General features: G+C 51.7%; 2 protein-coding genes across 3 annotated transcripts in view; one reads left to right on the plus strand and one right to left on the minus strand.

The window, feature by feature from the left end:
* The first annotated feature begins 3513 nt into the window (after positions 1 to 3513).
* Positions 3514 to 4931, plus strand: LOC128592472 (histone H1.10). The gene has a single exon (XM_053600405.1). It carries the CDS (start codon positions 3822 to 3824, stop codon positions 4458 to 4460), a length of 639 nt encoding a protein of 212 aa, XP_053456380.1. The 5' UTR covers positions 3514 to 3821; the 3' UTR covers positions 4461 to 4931.
* Positions 4932 to 12539: 7608 nt separating this feature from the next.
* The window catches only part of HMCES (5-hydroxymethylcytosine binding, ES cell specific), a 34529-nt gene continuing 29236 nt past the window's right edge, over positions 12540 to 17832 (minus strand). For both annotated transcript variants that reach the window (XM_053598439.1, XM_053598438.1), the window contains 2 exons: positions 17103 to 17295; positions 12540 to 13485 (listed from right to left, as the gene is read on the minus strand). In XM_053598439.1, the coding sequence (XP_053454414.1) occupies positions 13252 to 13485; positions 17103 to 17295 (427 nt within the window). In that variant the 3' untranslated portion in view covers positions 12540 to 13251. The remainder of the gene's footprint in view (positions 13486 to 17102; positions 17296 to 17832) is intronic.

Genomic DNA, 17832 nt, shown 5'->3' on the forward strand with positions numbered 1-17832 from the left:
TTTAAGGACCTGGGGGATTTGTGGTATCATGTAGAACACGCAACTGATGTTGGAGGAGAAAGCACCGTGTCTCAGAGTGCACGCACCTCTTGCATGGCTCCAGAAATGTCTAGATGCTGAAAAACTACCTAACTTTTACTCTTCACTACAACCTGAAGTTCGTAGTTATCTCGGTTTCTGCAAGTTGATTTCAGCCTGGATAGTAGGGAAGGGGGGGTAATAATTTTTCTCAAGGAGATCTAAAAAATATTTTAAAACTCAGTAACAGCAGCCATTCTGTGGCATTGAAAGCAGTGGGAACTAAGTGATTGGAGTTAGCAAAGTGACAGCATTGTAGTTGCTGATTAACGATGTGGTCTGAACTTGATCTCTTCCTGATGTAAACCATGCTCACCCATGTCCTGCCAGACAAATGGACATGGCTGCCCGGTTCTATCCATGCGGGGGAGCCAGTACTGATTTATGCCTTCTCCAAAAAGTCATGGCAGGAAGACGCTATGAACGCTGACCAGCAGGACAGTGTGCTGAGGAGAACATTTGGCACCCCTGGGAAGGTATCCCTGTGCCTTGACCCCTATAGAGTGTATAAGTCATGTTTGCAAAATATGACATGTTTATATTCTAAAACTATTGCAGAGCTATGTAAAGGGACTTAGGAGAAAATGCTAAATGTAAGATGGTCCCATTTTCAATTTCTACCATAGGAGAGAATAAAAATAAATTATGATATTTAGTATCTAAGGTTAGAAAACCACACCCACTTCACGCCTGTAGTCCCAGCGCTGTGGGAGGCCAAGGCGGGTGGATTGCCTGAGCTCAGAGGTTCGAGACCAGTATGTAACAACAGTGAGCCAGAGTAAGACCCCGTCTCTACTAACGACGTCAAAAACAGCCAGCACTGCAGGAGAAAGAAGAAAATCAACAAAAAAGGAGTACTTCAAACAAAGAAGAATGAACAAGCACACTGAAATTAAAAATAAAAAAAATTAAAAAGAAAACCACACCCACAAGCTAATAAGGATGTTAAAAAAACTAGATTACTTGGCTTTTTTACAAGAACGCAAGGAATCAGGAAACCTTAGTTATTTATAGTATAATCACCATTATCTGTTTAAAAGAACCATTTATTTAAAATCATGCACTCTACATTATTAAGGTTTGTGAATTAAAAATAAAAAGAAAGCTTTATGTAGTTATGCATGTCAGTCTGCTGTTTAAAATGTGTGACAACAGTCTGTGAAACTAGTGTATGGTGCCCCATGATTGCATTAATGTACACAGCTATGATTTAAAAAAAAAAGAACATTATTAAACTTAAAAAAATAAAATAAATGTGTGACAGCATTTGTCATATTAAGGGTAAATTTGGCAGGAATTCCTAAGATGGACATTGTACTTTTAAACTAGATCTTATAAGATGTTATGTGAATATCCCTTGCCATTTTTTTTGTAAGTTTTTTTTGGCCAGGGCTGGGTTTGAACCCACCACCTCCGGCATATGGGACCGGCGCCCTACTCATTGAGCCACAGGCGCTGCCCCCTTGCCATTTTTTTAATAGTGAAGGGAACATCTGACTAAAAAATGACTTTTTATGGTTTGATTTGAAGGTTCTTTTTTTTTTTTTTTTATAGAGACAGAGTTTCTCTTTATCACCCTCGGTAGAGTGCCATGGCGTTACACAGCTCACAGCAACCTCCAACTCCTGGGCTTCGGCGATTCTCCTGCCTCAGCCTCCCGAGTAGCTGGGACTACAGGCGCCCGCCACAACGCCCGGCTATTTTTTGGTTGCAGTTTGGCCGGGGCCGGGTTCGAACCCCTCACCCTCAGTATATGGGGCCGGCGCCCTGCTCACTGAGCCATAGGCGCCGCCCGGATTTGAAGGTTCTTCTAACATATGTCAGTGATGTACACCTAAAGGAAGTCACAGCTTTCCATTCTAACTTAATCTTTGTGATAATACCCTTGCCATGCGCTACAACCACAGATGACCATTTTCAATGAACTGATACAAAAGGGCATGAAAAACCGACTGCTAGCTTTCCTTTAATTTCAAAAGTTCAAGAATTTCTAGAGTACTTGGATTTTAACTTATGTTGAAGATAATCCAAATCAACTCCAGCAAGTGGCCTTTATTCTTTTTTTGTACCAAAGAGCCCAGATAACGTGCTGTGGTTCCTTAAACACTAGTCATCTCTCTAAGATACGACCCAGGTGCTTTGGGAAGCTGCATTACTTTGTTCAGTCCCTCTGATATCCCATGGTACAACTGATTAGTAATAAAACCAGAGACCTGTTTAATTGCTGAAAGGGCTGTCTCAGTATACGGCATTGACTGTTTTGAAACAAACAGACGTAGATTAATTTGAGTGACGTATGTAGGTCGTGTGTAAATTGAGAAGACAACTTCTCAGTCTGACGGTTGGATTATTTAACCAATGGTTTCAAATTACTTGGGCCTATGAAAATGCTGTTTAATGTGCTTGAGAGTACAATAAATGTACTTTTTTCTCAAAAAAAAAAAGACTGCCCAGTGTTTCTTCTGCACCCTCAGTATTGGATCCAAGAGAGCTTAGAATCACTAGACTTACACAAGCCCCCAGGAGGACTTCGCCTGCCCAGAGAGGGTAGGGACTGGAGAGCCCTCTCCAGAACCCACTCTGCTCTACTGCGTTCCCTGAATAATTTCCCTTCCCACGCCAGAAGGGGAGGGGTGCGGCCGGGAACTCAAAGCAACTTCCCTCCTCGTATTTACCATGGGAACTGCCCAGGGGAGCTCGTCCACCCTGCCCCACCCTGGAGCCGACAGCGGCTACTCAGCGGCACAACACAAACTGGGGCATCAGGGACGAGGATGACAGCAACAAGGCAATGTCCCCAGAACGGCCCTGCTGCCACAGCCCCCGTATTGCGCACAGGTCCCAAGGCACAACTAGAGCCTACGCGCGTAGCCCGAAGATGCCTCCGGCTGGCTATCCCCTCAGGATCCACCAGGCCGAGACCCTCCTCGAAGCATCCTAGCGCAATTTCATGTTGCCCTAGCCGACCACGTGAGGGCGTACCCTGTGTTAGTTTGGACAAATTAAAGTTCGTCCTGCGGGTACGCCTGGGGTCCCCTGGGCTAGGCCAGGGCTTGGGTGCCCGTGGTGCACTCTTGGGTGCCATCCACAGAGCTCCAGGCCTTGCAGCCTTCCTCCAGCACCATGCTATTGGCCACCAAATGGGGTGCCCCCCTCCTCTGGCGCTCCTGAAGCTTACGGTGCACATCTCCGTTTCCCTTTGCTGAGCCCTTCTTGGGCGCAGGCCGCCTCTCCGCTGCATTTAGGACTCAGGCCCTGTCCGAGGCGCACGGCTGTGGGCACCGCTGCACCGGGAAGGTGCGGTCCGGGACGCCAGCGGCTGGGAAAGGGGCTCCAAGAAGCACAAGTTGGCGCTGGCTCCGGACCAGGATGTTGTTGTTCTCAACGTGGTCCGCCATGGAGCCATAAAAGCGAAGCGGGGCGCCCTCCTCGCCAGAGCGCAGCGCGCAAGCCCAGAGATCTTTGGAGGTGGCGGTGGCGGCAGCGACGACAGCGGCGCGAGTTGAGCCCGGTGCCACCGCGCTCCAGCTCGAGCCCCCAGCCCCGGGCCCCCAGCTCCGCTCCACCCCGGCCCGGTCTCCGCCCCAGCCCTGCCGCCCGGCCCTAGACCCGGCCGCGGCCGCTCCCGCCTGGAGCCGCCGCGAGCCCCCAGTCCCCCGGCACCCCCTCGGCCTCTCGCCTTCCTCTTCCCGGCGCGGCCTCCCGGCTTCCGCGCGCCGCCCTCCACCAACCCGCTCGCCACCATGTCTGTGGAGCTCGAGGAGGCCCTACCGCTGACGACCGCCGAGCGGGCGGCCAAGAAGGCGACCAGAGCCAGCAACTCGGCGGCGCTGTCCCCGTCCAAGAAGAGAAAGAACAAGAAGAAGAACCAGCCGGGCAAGTACAGCCAGCTAGTGGTGGAGACGATCCGCAGACTGGGCGAGCGCAACGGCTCGTCCCTGGCCAAGATCTACACAGAGGCCAAGAAGGTGCCGTGGTTCGACCAGCAGAACGGGCGCACCTACCTCAAGTATTCCATCAAGGCGCTGGTGCAGAACGACACGCTCCTGCAGGTGAAGGGCACCGGAGCCAACGGCTCCTTCAAGCTCAACCGCAAGAAGCTGGAGGGCGGCGGGGAGCGGCGCGGGGCCCCCGCGGCTGCCACCGCCCTGGCTCCGGCTGCACACAAGGCCAAGAAGGCGGCCCCGGGCGCGGCCGGGCCCCGGCGTGCGGACAAGAAGCCCGCCAGGAGCCAGAAGGCGGAGAAGCGCTCGCACAAGAAGGGTGGTGCCTCCAAGAAGGACAAAAGCAGCAAGGCCAAGAAGGCGGCGGCCGCTGGAGGCAAGAAGGTGAAGAAGGCGGCCAAGCCCAGCGTCCCCAAAGTGCCCAAGGGCCGCAAGTGAGCGCGCCGGCCCGGTCGGATCGCCCAGCGCGGGCCCCCGTGGCCTTTTCGGTGTTCGGTTTTTTTCTACCCCAAGTGTACGTAGGTTTTGTACGGCTTCCCCGGGCCCGGGCCGCCGCGCCTGCTCTGAGCCGCAGGGAGGGGCCACCGGTCTCCGCCATCCCTTTTTTCCTTCCCCTCCCCCAACGATGTAGCGTTTTTCGTTGTTTGCTTTAGATTTTTGAAACAGCCCTGGCGACGCCTCTATTGGCTCTCGTCCTTGACAACGGCCGTCGTCATGGTTACCGGCCCCTGGGCGCCAATGGCCGAGGCCGTGTCTGCCCACCGGGTGGTCGGTGACCGCGCATCCCTTCCTGATTCCTCACTCTCTGCTTTTGGGTGGGCGACAATCGCTCCGAGCTCAGGGCTGCGTGGCGCTTCCCTTCATTCCATTGGCCTTTGGGGGGGGGAACAATAAATCGTTTAAACCTTTGAACCCCTCTCTTTATTCCGGGTGGAACAGGGATGGGCATATAGCTGGGGTTGGATGGTGGGCCCCAGGAGTCCTTGTACCCCAGACGTTTTGGCCAGGTAAGCCTGGACTGGGACCTTTGGCGAGAGGTGTAAACTGCAGGTTAAGGGATGTCCCGATGCATCCTAAGAGGAGCTTCAGGGGAACCTCCGAACCTCCTGAGATGGAGGTGAGAGGATGTTTGAGGTCGTACCTGGGGGCGGAGAGAGGGAGGGTCCAGCCCGAGGAGGAAGTGTCTCCAGCGGCACTGGCCTACCAGCTTGGGGCAGGAGCATAGGGGACTGGTTTGCTGTGTTTCATTTGTCTGGATCCACAGGCCTTAACCCAGGAAAGTGGAATTTTGCATCCCGAGGGGCAGCTCTTAACAGTCATCAGACTGACCCTTTATAGAGCTAATTCTGAATTTGGTGAAACTGGTGAGGTGTGACCTGCCAAGGTCTGCCACAACTGGAGGTGTGGCATGGTGGGTACTCTTTTGTGCCCTTTGGCTGATTTGGAATGTAAAGGAGACCCTAAGGATTACTAGGGGAATTCAGAAGAGAATGGCTTCCATCCAGATCTGGTTAGTATACAGGACAGTTATTCATCCAGTTGGGCAACAGGCCAATATCTAACAGCTGTCCATAAGGTACAAGTGCAAAATGGGGAAGATGCTGGAACCGCTATGTATGTACAGATGCTCTTTTTACCCTCCGAGTAAGAGACTGGAAACTGCAGGTGGGGAAAGGACTCTGGCAATGGCAGGTTGGAGGAAAGAGCACTGCTGGAAAAGAGCCCCTGATTAGGTCTCTACCCTCCCCTTCTATATACAGTTGCAGTCAGGAGGCAGAAGTCTCAGCTACCTAGGCAAATGGCCTCTTCCTCAAATCTACCACATTGGAGGCTTCTCCCTTGCACTAACTAAGCTGCATGGCCAGTTGCCAACAGGGAGTCCTATCTGCCTTGTCCTACACATTGAGAACATAACCGTGGAAACCAGCCCAAGTGCTTTCCCGACCAGAGTGTGGAGAGGAGGCACAAGGTACCCATCATTGGGACACAGCTAGACTGCACTGAGGCTGTTGGAGGTCTGGGGGGTCTGTGGACATCTAGGAGGTAGAGGTAGGTGAACCTAGATTGGAGACGGTTCAGGGGCTGACAACTCTGTCTCGGCAGTCAGCCCATGTGGTTGCCACCTGCTGACCAGTAATAACCTCATTCACTTGCAATTCTGATGGGGAAAAGTGTGCCAGCCATGTCCCCTGTCCTGTGCTGCCTGCAGGACTAGCCACCAGCAGCTGGCAGAAAAAGCCTTGGTGTACCCAGGATTCAGAGATGGTGTTACCAGCTAAATGTGATGCCTCAGCTCACACTTTACATCCCTAAACTGGGGACACTTGTGGGGTATGTTCCAATCCCAGATTTTACTGGTTGTCCAAATTTGAATTTCTGGTTTTAGGAATCAGCCTTCTGATCAGCTCCTCCCAGGTGGTTCTGAGGTTCAGAGAGGGCTGGGAAGGGGACCCTTGCCACCAAGGCCTCTGACCACCTGCTCTCTGGGGACACTGCTCCTTCCTGCCTGCTTACTCACTGGGGCTCCATGCTCACTGAGCTTCATCCCTCCTTCCCTGAGCCCTCCCTGAACTGCCTTCCCTAACCAAGGCCCCTACCGGGCTCATTGTGAGCTCCGGTGCCCCAAAGTGTCCTGCAGGTTGTACATCATTGCCTTTCCACATTTCTCACCAAAAACTACCTTCTTTCACCAGCAGCCTTTGCCCTTGCCCTGCACCCCACTTCTACCTCCTGTCACCCCTCTCTCCCTCTTTTTTTTTTTTTTTAATTTGGCCAGGGCTGGGTTTGAACCCGCCACCTCCGGCATATGGGACCGGCGCCCTACCCGCTGAGCCACAGGCGCCACCCAACTCTCCCATTTCTTGAAGTCAGGGCCTACAGCTTGCTGCCTTCACCCTGAAACCTGCATTCTCCAGGAGTCCTTGAGCCCTCAGTGGGGCAGGCCTTTCACTTTTCTGATGGTATCACTGTAATTTTCCCTTGGAGACTCAGCTTACCCCTACATCCTCTTCGTCTTCGTGGGCCGCAGAGGTCTTACAGCAGTGTGTGTGTGTGTGGGGGGGTGTCTGATTTTTCTAGCCCTGGGGGTGACCACATGACCCAAGACCAGTTAATGAATATTGAGTCAGTTGTTCTCGATCTTGGGTTTGATAGAGGGCTCCATAGGAGTCAATCCAGGGATCTTGATTGAAACTATTGTGAAATGGGCTCTGTCCCCTAGGATCATTAAATGGTAAGGATATGGGGCCAGAGTTGCCAGTGACTCTCTTTGCCAACACATAGAGCCCACCTGAGAGGAACCAAGACAAAGTTGGAGCCAGAAAATGGACAGATGGCTTGACATTAAAGGAGGTTAAGTATTCAGCCATGCTTGTAACTCACAGACCTGGGTATCATGTGAAAAGATCATTGCTTTTCACATAAGCCAGTTGGAAATGGGTTTCTGTCACTTGCATTCTGGTTTCTTACTCTTTGACTTCACCTTCTGCACAGGCACATCCTGGACCTTGTCATCCTTTCAAATTGCTCTTCCTCCAAACCACCTTTCTAATGTTCCACTCTACCCATAGGCCCCTCTCCTTTCTTCCCAGCTTGCCCACTCAGACTCTTCAGCTGGGCTGCTTTCTGAGTTTATGTGACCTCTGTGGGTAGGCCCCATGTCCCTGGGAGGCAGCCGAAGTTGAAGCCATGTGACTGACCAGTCACCCCTGAGTGCTCTCTGAGCAGTCAGTTGCTCTGAGGAGGGGGCATGGGTCTTAACCTCAATCTAGGAGGCCATGCAGCCTGCAAGTAGCCAGCTCAGAATTTGAATATGCTCTACCTAATTCCAAAGCCCATATGTTCTGCTCTGATACCACACTCAGCTGCTACAGTGGCTGGAGAGTCCAGGATCCACCATTACATACAGTGTCTCCTGGACTTGGCTTCTAGGAGCCTCAGTTCCAGTTGAATATTGAAGGCACCTGACACTGTGAGGCCAAGGAGGGTCTCCTGGGGGAGGTGACCCTGGTACAGCAAGGAGGCAAAAGACTTGTCTGAGAGCCCAGGCCTGAGCTCCTCTCTGCACCCCCTAATTAGGAGGGGTCAGGCCAGACCAGCCCCCACCCCCAGACACCACAAGGGTGGGTCTGGCTCCGGCCCGCCAAACAATGATGCAACTAAAAAATAGCTGGGTGCTGTGGCAGGCACCTGTAGTCCCAGTTACTTGGGAGGTGGAGGCAGGAGAATCGCTTGAGCCCAGGAGTTGGAGGTTGCTGTGAGCTGTGATGCTACGGCACTCTACCCTCTGGCTAGGATCTCTAGGTGTCTCTCCACCCTCCACTATCCTTTGTATCCCTCAGAGGTAGCATTCTCTCTACCTATCACTAGAGCCGCTCCTGTAATGCTGCCTCCTCCCTGTGAGCCGCCTCAGCATCTCAGGCCTGCCTTTTCCTTGACCTGAGGACAGCCCTGCAGATACTACAAAGACTCTGTCCCAGGCCATACAGCCTCAGTGACCAGTAGAATAGGAACTCTATGCAGTCAATTTCTCTGGACCAACATGGCCTGACCCTATCTCTGCCGGGGCAGGGCTTGGAGCTGAGCTCATGGCCTGTTGGGGAGGGTCTGAGCACAATCTTACCTAGTACCATCTCCCTGTCCCAGGCAACAGATGCCAGGGCACGTTAGCTGTTGGGCAGCTCTTTCAGCTGTGAGACAGCAAAGAGGCCCTGGTTCTTTCCACAGCAACTTTCCACTTGGAAAATGAAGGCAGTGATATTTGCAGAGATATGGGAGACCAAAATGAGATCTGATGTCCAGGGCTTGGTCCATTCATTCAGCACCCCCAGTCTGGGCCCTTTTCTCAAAGACTGTGCCAGGCTGTGCCAGGCTGGGGATGGAGAGAACAGAAGCAGGGATAGGGACTTGGGACTTAGCCACTTGCAGGAGAGTGACAGATAAAATGAGAGTGACTTCTGGGTAAGGACATTCCAGACTGGAGATCTAGCACCACCAGGACCCTGAGGTCTGGAAGATGAGTCCGCATTTGAGGGACTAGAGCTCAATTGGCTATGCTGGAAAGCAGACAGAAGCCGAGCCATGGCTGGAGCCCGGGAAATCAGGTGGGCTCCAGGTTCCCGGGTCAAGAGCAGGGTGCAGGGTCATGCACACCTGTATGTGATTTGTCACAGGGAACTGTCTTCCACAATCTTGGGGTCATATTAAGCAGTTTTGGTAAAGCTGTACCTCTGGGATTGATGGAGTTTGAAGTACCCCATAAGGGTCAGGAGAGGAACATGAGGCCCCATGAGGACAGACTGAAACCTGTCTTCTGTCAGTGTGGCCTTTTCTTTTTTTTTTTTTTTTTTTTTTTGTAGAGACAGAGTCTCACTTTATGGCCCTCGGTAGAGTGCCATGGCCTCACACAGCTCACAGCAACCTCCAACTCCTGGGCTTAAGCGATTCTCTTGCCTCAGCCTCCCAAGTAGCTGGGACTACAGGCGCCCGCCACAACGCCCAGCTATTTTTTTGGTTGCAGTTTGGCCGGGCTGGGTTTGAACCCGCCACCCTTGGTATATGGGGCCGGCGCCCTACCGACTGAGCCACAGGCACCGCCCAGTGTGGCCTTTTCTTTTAGGATAGGACCTTTTACAAACATCTACTTGAATGTTCACTGGGATTACTATTTTGTCATATCTGCTCCAAGTTTAATGAACAAAATGAAGTTCTCTTTGTTTCGTTACTATCTCACTAGTGTTTCTCAGGGTTGCAAATTAATAAAACCACCAAACCCCACACAAATCAGCCTTCAAGATCAGGCCACAGAGAAAGAGCCCCCGCCCACACAACGCGAGGCTCCCGAGACCCAAAGCGCCCCTGCCGCCCGGCCGGAAGGAATTCAGAGAAGCGGCGGGGAGGAGGGCTCCGCGGGGCGGGACTGGCCCCACCAGGCTCCCCGCCGCCCCGCGACCAGCCCCGAGACTTGCGGCGTCGCTCACTCCCATTAGCAGATACAGGGCCGGAGCTTCCCTCTGATTGGTGAGAATTCCGATCCCTGATTTGCATAGGGCCCGGGGCCGCGCCGCTGCAGCTGGAGCACAGTTGGCCAGCAGGAGTGAGGGGCTGCCTGGAGCTGCCCGGTACTCCCTGGTCGCCTCAGAGCCTGTCTCCTTCCAGCCACCGGGGATGGTGCATGGGGACTGGAAGAGGAAGAAGAAAAGAAGGAAGGCCTCCTCTGCTTCTTTGTACCTTCTTTTCCCTTGGAGGTACTTGCAGGGGCACCTCTGTCGGCCCCACCGCAGCCCTCTGCAGGCCCTTCGGAGCACACGTGTGAGTGCTTCATGGTGGTGTCTATCTGGTAAATGCAGTCAGTGCTGAAGCACAGGTCTGGTATGCTGTAAGTGCTCAAACTCACTGGACGGTATTTGCACACCTCTATAATGACAAAAAAGTGGGGTTTGTTTTGTTTTTTTTTTTTTCTTTGAGACAGAGACTCAAGCTGTCGCCCTGGGTAGGGTGCAGCGGCATCACAGCTCACAGCAACCTCCAATCGCTTAAGCTATTCTCTCGCCTCAGCCTCTCAAATACCTGGGACTAATAGGCGCCTGCCAGAACGCCCGGCTATTTTTTTGGTTGGAGTTGTCATTGTTTGGCGGGCCAGGCTGGATTCAAACCCTACAGCTCTAGTGTACCTGGGGCCTTAGCCGCTTGAGTTACAGGCGCTGAGCTGTTTTTTTTTGAGACAGCATCTCACTTTGTTACCCTGGGTAGAGTGCAGTGGCATCATCATAGCTCACGGCAACCTCAAACTCCTGGGCTCCAGAGATCTTCCTGCATCAGGCCTGAGCAGCTGGGACTACAGGTGCCCACCACCATGCCTGGCTTTTTTTTTTTTCTTTTTTTCTATTTTTTAGTAGTAACTGGGTCTCCTTTTTACTCAGGCTGGTCCCAAACTCTGAGTTCAAGCAATCTACCCACCTTGGCCTACCAGAGTGTAACTCCCAGAGTTTTAGGCATGAGTCACCACACTCAGCCTAAAAAAGTGCTTTCATGAAACTAATGATCTGGACAGGGACACAGAAATAGATACACCCCCCATCCTATCTAATTAAAAAGTGATTCAGTGCCAAGAACAGGTACCAGCAGAACAAATCCCAGAGACTGGGAGGCCGTGGTAGCTCATCCTAGCTAATCCTAGCTCTGGCAGCCTGGAGGCAGGTGGATTGCCTGAACTAAGAAGAGTTCCAGACCAGCCTGACTCCATCTCTAAAATACCTAACCAGGCATTGTGGCAGGGACCCACAGTCCTAGCTACTCAGGAGGCTGAAGCAAGAGGATGGCTTGAGCCCGAGTTTGAGGTTGCTGTGAGCCATGATGCCAGGGCACTCCACCCAGGGTGAAAAAGTGAGGCTCTGCTTCAAAAAACAAAAAGCAAACAAACAAAAAAAAATGAATCACAGGAGCTCTGACCCAGGCTGGAGCAGGTAGTCAGACCCCACCCAGCAGCCTTACAGCCCCCAGAACGAAGGCCCCAAAGCCCATGTCATCCCAGAGCCAAGGAGTCTTTGCAGGTCTTCTCTCCCAGCCAGTGCTCCCTGTGGTAACGACAGGGTGTTGGTCGAGATGGTCAGTTCTCCCCTCTGGCCCCTCGAGTTAAATATGGCAAGCATTGGACTTAGGTTGGTTTTAATCTGAAGGATTCAGACAACTTCCAAGTATTCAGAGTGAAAAAAGACACCACAGGGTAGCGCCTGTGGCCCAGTGGGTAGGGCACCGGCCCCATATGCCGAGGGTGGCGGGTTTGAACCTGGCCATGGCCAAACTGCAACAACAACAAAATAGCCGGACATTCTAGCGGGCGCCTATAGTCCTAGCTACTGGGAGACTGAGGCAAGAGAATCGCTTGAGGGTGGCGCCTGTGGCTCAAGTCGGTAAGGCGCCGGCCCCCTATACCAAGGGTGGCAGGTTCAAACCCAGCCCCGGCTGAACTGCAACCAAAAAGTAGCCGGGCGCTGTGGCGGGCGCCTGTAGTCCCAGCTACTCGGGAGGCTGAGGCAAGAGAATTGCTTCAGCCCAGGAGTTGGAGGTTGCTGTGAGCTGTGTGATGCCATGGCACTCTACCGAGGGCCATAAAGTGAGACTCTGTCTCTACAAAAAAAAAAAAAACAAAAACAAAAACAAACAAACAAAAAAAGAGAATCGCTTGAGCCCAGGAATTGGAGGTTGCTGTGAGCTGTGACGTGACAGCACTCTACCAAGGTCATAAAGTGAGACTGTCTTCAAAAAAAAAGACCCAACAAAAGGGCCCACCACCTTTTTGTAGTTTCTTCCTCATAAAGCCCCAGTGCCCCATTTGTGACAAAATCCACTTCTGAATTCAAGCAGTCCACCTGCCTTGGCCTCCCAGAGTGCCAGGATTACAGGTGTAAGCCACCGTGCCTGGCCACAAAACCTATTCTTTAGGACTGACGCCAGGAGAAAACTGGGTAAGATCCAGAACTTTTTCTCACCAGCACTTTTCCAAAATGTAGGCAGAGGTTTACAAATATAATTTATTCAGGAAAAAATACATTTTAAGCACTTATTCTACTTTTTCTTTGAGACAGAGTCTCACTTGGTTGCCCTCAGTAAGTGCTGTGGTGTCACAGCTCACAGCAATCTCAAACTCTTGTGTTCAAGTGATTCTCTTGCCTCAGCCTCCAAGTAGCTGGGACTTAGGTGCTCACCACAACACCCAGCTATTTTTAGAGACGGGGTCTTGCTCTGGCTCAGGCTGGTCTCTAACTTGTGAGCTCAGGCAATCTACCACCTCAGCCCCCCAGAGTGCTGGGATTACAGGCGTGAGCCAACTCACCCAGCCTTTTAAGAACTTATTCTAAAACAAAGAGCCCAGAGGCTTAGCAGAGCTTCATGTTAGGAGCACCAGGTCAGGGCTGAGAGTTCCCACCAGGGTCACACAGGCTTCAAGGAAGAATTCGCCAGCCCTACTAGGAAGGGCAACAGGCATAGTGTCCCTGTGAGGAACAGACAGCCAGCCATGGCGGTGGGCTCACCTGAGGCTGCCCACCAGCCCCACTAGGGGCTCCTAGTCATAGCCAGGACGGCCACTTCTCCAAACACAAGGGTGAACTAGCACTGTGCCACCTCCTCCTGAAACAAACGTACACATACAGTGCAAGAAGCTATATTATCAGCAAGATCAAGTATTGGTGCAGCAGACCCTGCCCTTAGTCTCTAAAGTCCTGCTGGGTCACTGGCTGTGAGGCCGCTTGGCCACAGGCTCCTCCTTCTTTCCCTTCAGCCAACGCTCCAGGAGCCCTGCACTGCCTCTCTTGGTGGGGAGTGGGCTCTTCTGCAGGAATTGGCTGGACCACTGGGGCACACCCGGCTCCTCCTTCTGGGGTGTTTTGGGGTCTTCCTTTTTGGGTGAATTGGTGGCCAGCCACTGCAACATCCTCTGGCTGCTGCCACTTGGCTTGAGCTCCTAGGAGAAAGAGGAAAAACTCAATCCAAACAGTTCAAGCTTTTGGGAAAAGACCAACTCTAAAGGAAGAAATAAGGGAAGAGGCATTAGGTACTGACCCAGGCTTGGAAAATGTTACTAAGGGCCAGACGGGGCCACTAGTCAGAGGAGAAGGAAAAGAGTATGTTCGAAAGGGGTAGAGAGTAGCTCTTAGAGAAAGTGTTGCAGAGGAATGTGTGGGGCCAGAAAAGATAACTGTAGGGCATTCTAAACGTGCAGAGAATGAAGTGGTCTCATGGAAAATAATGTAATTCAGCGTGACTAAGGGAAGATGGAGAAGTACGGATGAACTTCCAATAGCCACCACGATCGGGGATTACAGGCGGTTTCCCCTTCTACACAACCTTTTCTCAAATGTCACTGCTCCCTCTGCTTTTTTTTTTTTTCTTTGTAGAGACAAGAGTCTCACTTTACTGCCCTCGGTAGAGTGCCCTGACGTCACAGGTCTCACAGCAACCTCCAGCTCTTGGGCTTCCGCGATTCTCCTGCCTCAGCCTCCCGAGCAGCTTGGACTACAGGCGCGGCTATTTTTTGGTTGCAGTTCGGCCAGGGCTGGGTTTGAACCCACCACTCTCGGTATATGGGGCCAGCGCCTTACTCACTGAGCCACAGGCGCCACCCGCTCCCTTTGCTTTTCTTACACCACACCCCAATCTTGAACTGAAAGTTTCTGAATTAGCATTATGCCACCAAAACATGACATTTTGGACTAAACACCATAGCAGAAATGAGGCAATGTCTAGTGCAATCCACCTGCCTCGGCCTCCCAGAGTGTTAGATTATAGATGTCAGCCACCGTGCCCCAGCCAGCATCTCAGTTTCTTATGTCAAGAGAACTTGACCAAACTTTTCAAGAGTTTCACAGGCAATGGGGCCAAGGAGGTATGCCATCCTGCACAGGGTAAAGAGGTCTTCTTCCTCTACAAAGAGGCGGGTTTTACTCTTGTTTGGACTGGTCTCAAACTCCTTAAACTATCCAACCATCTTGGCCGCGCAGAGTGCTAGGATTACATGCATAAGCCACTGCACCTGGCCCAGAGCTCTAATTTTCTTTCTTTCTTTATTTTTATTTTTTTGTAGAGACAGGGTCTCACTTTGTCACCCTCGGTAGAATGCCGTGGTGTCACAAAGCTCACAACAATCTCCAACTCCTGGGATTAGGCAATTCTCCTGCTTCAGCCTCTTGGGTAGCTGGGACTATAGGCGCCCACTATAACACCCAGCTATTTTTTTGTTGCAGTTTGGCCATGGCTGGGTTTGAACCCGCCACCCTCGGTAAATGGGGCTGGTACCCTACCCACTGAGCCAAGGGTGCTGCCCCTATTTTTTTCATTTTTAATTTTTTTTTAGAGACAGAGTCTCACTTTATTGTCCTTGGAAGAGTGCCATGGCATCACAGCTCACAGCAACCTCCAACTCCTGGGCTTAGGTAATTCTCTTGCCTCAGCCTCCCATGTAGCTGGGACTACAGGCGCCTGCCACAACACCCAGCTATTTTTTTGTTACAGTTTGGCTGGGGCTGGGTTCGAACCTGCCACCCTCGGTATATGGGGCTGGCACCCTACCCACTGAGCCACAGGTGCTGCCTCAAAGCTCTAATTTTAAAAAAGTGTCAAGGCATTAATATACACAGCTATGATTTAATTAAAAAAAAAAAAAAAAAAGTGTCAAGGTGGCAGGAGTTTCCAGAGAATCCAGACTTAAGAAAAAAAGGTAGTCTGAGTGTGGTGGCTCACACCTATACTCCTAGCACTCTGGGAGGCTGAGGCGGGGGTGGATTGCTTGAGCTCAGGAGTTTGAGACCAGCCTGAGCAAGAGACCCTTATCTCTAAAAATAGCCAGGCATTGTGTGCCGGCCCCCTATCGAGGGTGGTGGGTTTGAACCTGGCCTCAGCCAAACTGTAACAAAAAAATGCCCTGCCAGCCGGGCGTTCTGGCAGGCGCCTGTAGTCCCAGCTACTCAGGAGGCTGAGGCAAGAGAATCGCTTAAGCCCAGGAGGTGGAGGTTGCTGTGAGCTCTGATGCCACTGCACTCTATTTTATCCAGGGCAACAAAGTGAGACTGTGTCTCAAAAAAAAATAAAAAGAAAAAACCTGACACTGGTTGTGGATATGGAAAATAAAAAAGCTTTAAATGGGGCAGGGGGTAGCTGTTCCTGCCATCATCCTCCTTAACACTTCCGCTATTCTAAAACGTTTACTCTTGGCGTACTCCCAGCACGTCAGGCCTCAGAAGTCCCTGCATGCTATTCAGAAACAACTGCTACTTCTCAACCTCTACTCCTGAATGTCAGTCAGGCCCAGCTTTTTGCTCTGAAACTTCTCTCTCTGCTGTAGGCCCCTAGTCATTCACCTTCCCTTCAAAGACCCTCTGGATCTTCGCTAATTCTAAGAAGTTCATGGCAGGAATACTCTCAAATCCTCCTGAAGGAGACTGAGGAGTGGAGCTCTCCGACTTGTTGGCTAAGCAGAGGTACAGAAAAGAGACCTCCCAACACATCTGACACAACATGGTCCAGGGCTCCTTTGTCTTTCTCACAACCACCCTCTAGGTTACGAGTCCTCCCAGGCCTGAATGTGATTTAGGATGTCTAGATAGGGTCCAGGATTTATGGCTTTTTTTCCTTACTGACTGTGACTGTATCACACTCAGGATCGGGTCTGATTAACCCCCTGGGTGGGGAGAGCACTTCCCCCCTGGAAAGGATCTGCTTCCTTCTCACCCCATTGGCACTGTGTCCTTGTACTTTTCCTCGCTTACTGTGACCTTCTCACATTCTAGATGAGATCTGATTAATTTTCGGGGCTGGTTCCTGGAAAGGGTGGCCCAGCCCCTGGTCTGGTTAAGTGTGCATGCTCACAGGAGTGAAGAGGAGTGGGAGCCAACCCATCAGACACTGGGAGGTCACTAGGTGGAGGAAGAAGGCCTCTTTACCCTGTGCAGGATGGCATGCCTCCTCGGCCCTGTTGCCTGTGAAATTCTTGAAAGTTTGGTCAAATTCTCTTGACATAAGAAGCTGAGATGCTGGCTGGACACAGTGGATCACGCCTGTAATCTAGCACCCTAGGAGGCCGAGGCGGGTGGACTGCCTGAGCTCATAGCTTGAGACCAGCCTGAGCCAGAGAGAGACCTCATCTCTAAAAATAGCTGGGCATTGTGGCAGGCGCCTGTAGTCCCAGCTACTTGGGAGGCTGAGGCAAGAAAATCACTTGAGCCCAAGAGTTGGAGGTTGCTGTGAGCTATGATGCCACAGGACTCTACTGAGGGTGACAAAGTGCAAAGTGAGCATCTGTCTCAAAAAAAAAAAAAGAAAGAAAGAAAAGAAATAAACTGAGATGCTCTTCTTAGCTTTGGAGAAGAAATCTTGGGTCAAGGAGCCCTGGGTGTGTGAGGACTCTGAGTCACAGCCAAGTTTGAGAATCATTGCTGTACTTGATTTTGCCATGCACAAGTAGTACAAGAGGTTTTGGTGGTTCGTGTTAAAGTTCTGTTTGTAAAAGGTCATATCCTAAAAGCAAAAGACACATTGACGGAAGACAGAAAGCTCAAAAGGACAGTAATAGTCATAGGCCCCTACCTTTTTGACCACCAAGTCAACAGGAGCCAGACACTCTGGAGTGTTGTTCCTCGAGTTGTTTACCACAGGAGAGACTGGATGGAAGGTGATGTTCTCTGTGGGCTGGATCAACTTCAGAGCTTCTGCCATTGAGACCTCACCAAAGTCTAGCCATTTAGAGACCGCCTCCTCACCATCTAATATGGCAGGCATCCTAGCCAGAGGGGTTAAAATAAGGGTTGGGAGAAGTAGAGTGAAGGTAGGAAGAGAAAGGAGAGAGATGTGAGTTGAGCGATAGCTCAAATATCACAAGGGAAGCTTACCTCCCTTAGCCCCTCACATGCTGACTGCTGCCACAGGCTCCCTGCGCACATGCTGATAGGGTACTAGATTCAACACCTTGAGAGCCAGGTTACAAAGAGGACTATGGGCCAGGCAGGGTGGCTCACACCTGTAATCCTAGCACTTTGGGAGGCTGAGGTGGGAGGATCCTTTGAGGTCAGGAGTTCAAGACCAGCCTGAGTAACAGTGAGACCCCATCTCTACTAAAAATAGAAAAATAGGGCAGTGTTCAGTGGGTAGGGTGCTGGCCCCATATACCGAGGGTGGCAGCCCCGGCCAAACTGCAACAAAAAAAAAATACCCAGGTATTGTGGCAGGTGCCTGTAGTCCCAGCTACTCTGGAGGCTGAGGCAAGAGAATCGCCTAAGCCCAGGAGTTGGAGGTTGCTGTGACCTGTGATGCCACAGCA

The sequence above is a fragment of the Nycticebus coucang genome, chromosome 8, assembly GCF_027406575.1.
Source record: "Nycticebus coucang isolate mNycCou1 chromosome 8, mNycCou1.pri, whole genome shotgun sequence".
Lineage (NCBI taxonomy): Eukaryota > Metazoa > Chordata > Mammalia > Primates > Lorisidae > Nycticebus > Nycticebus coucang.

Bases quoted from the DNA above. Each gene is read 5' to 3' on its own strand.
- LOC128592472 (XM_053600405.1), top strand. From the start codon at position 3,822: ATGTCTGTGGAGCTCGAGGAGGCCCTACCGCTGACGACCGCCGAGCGG.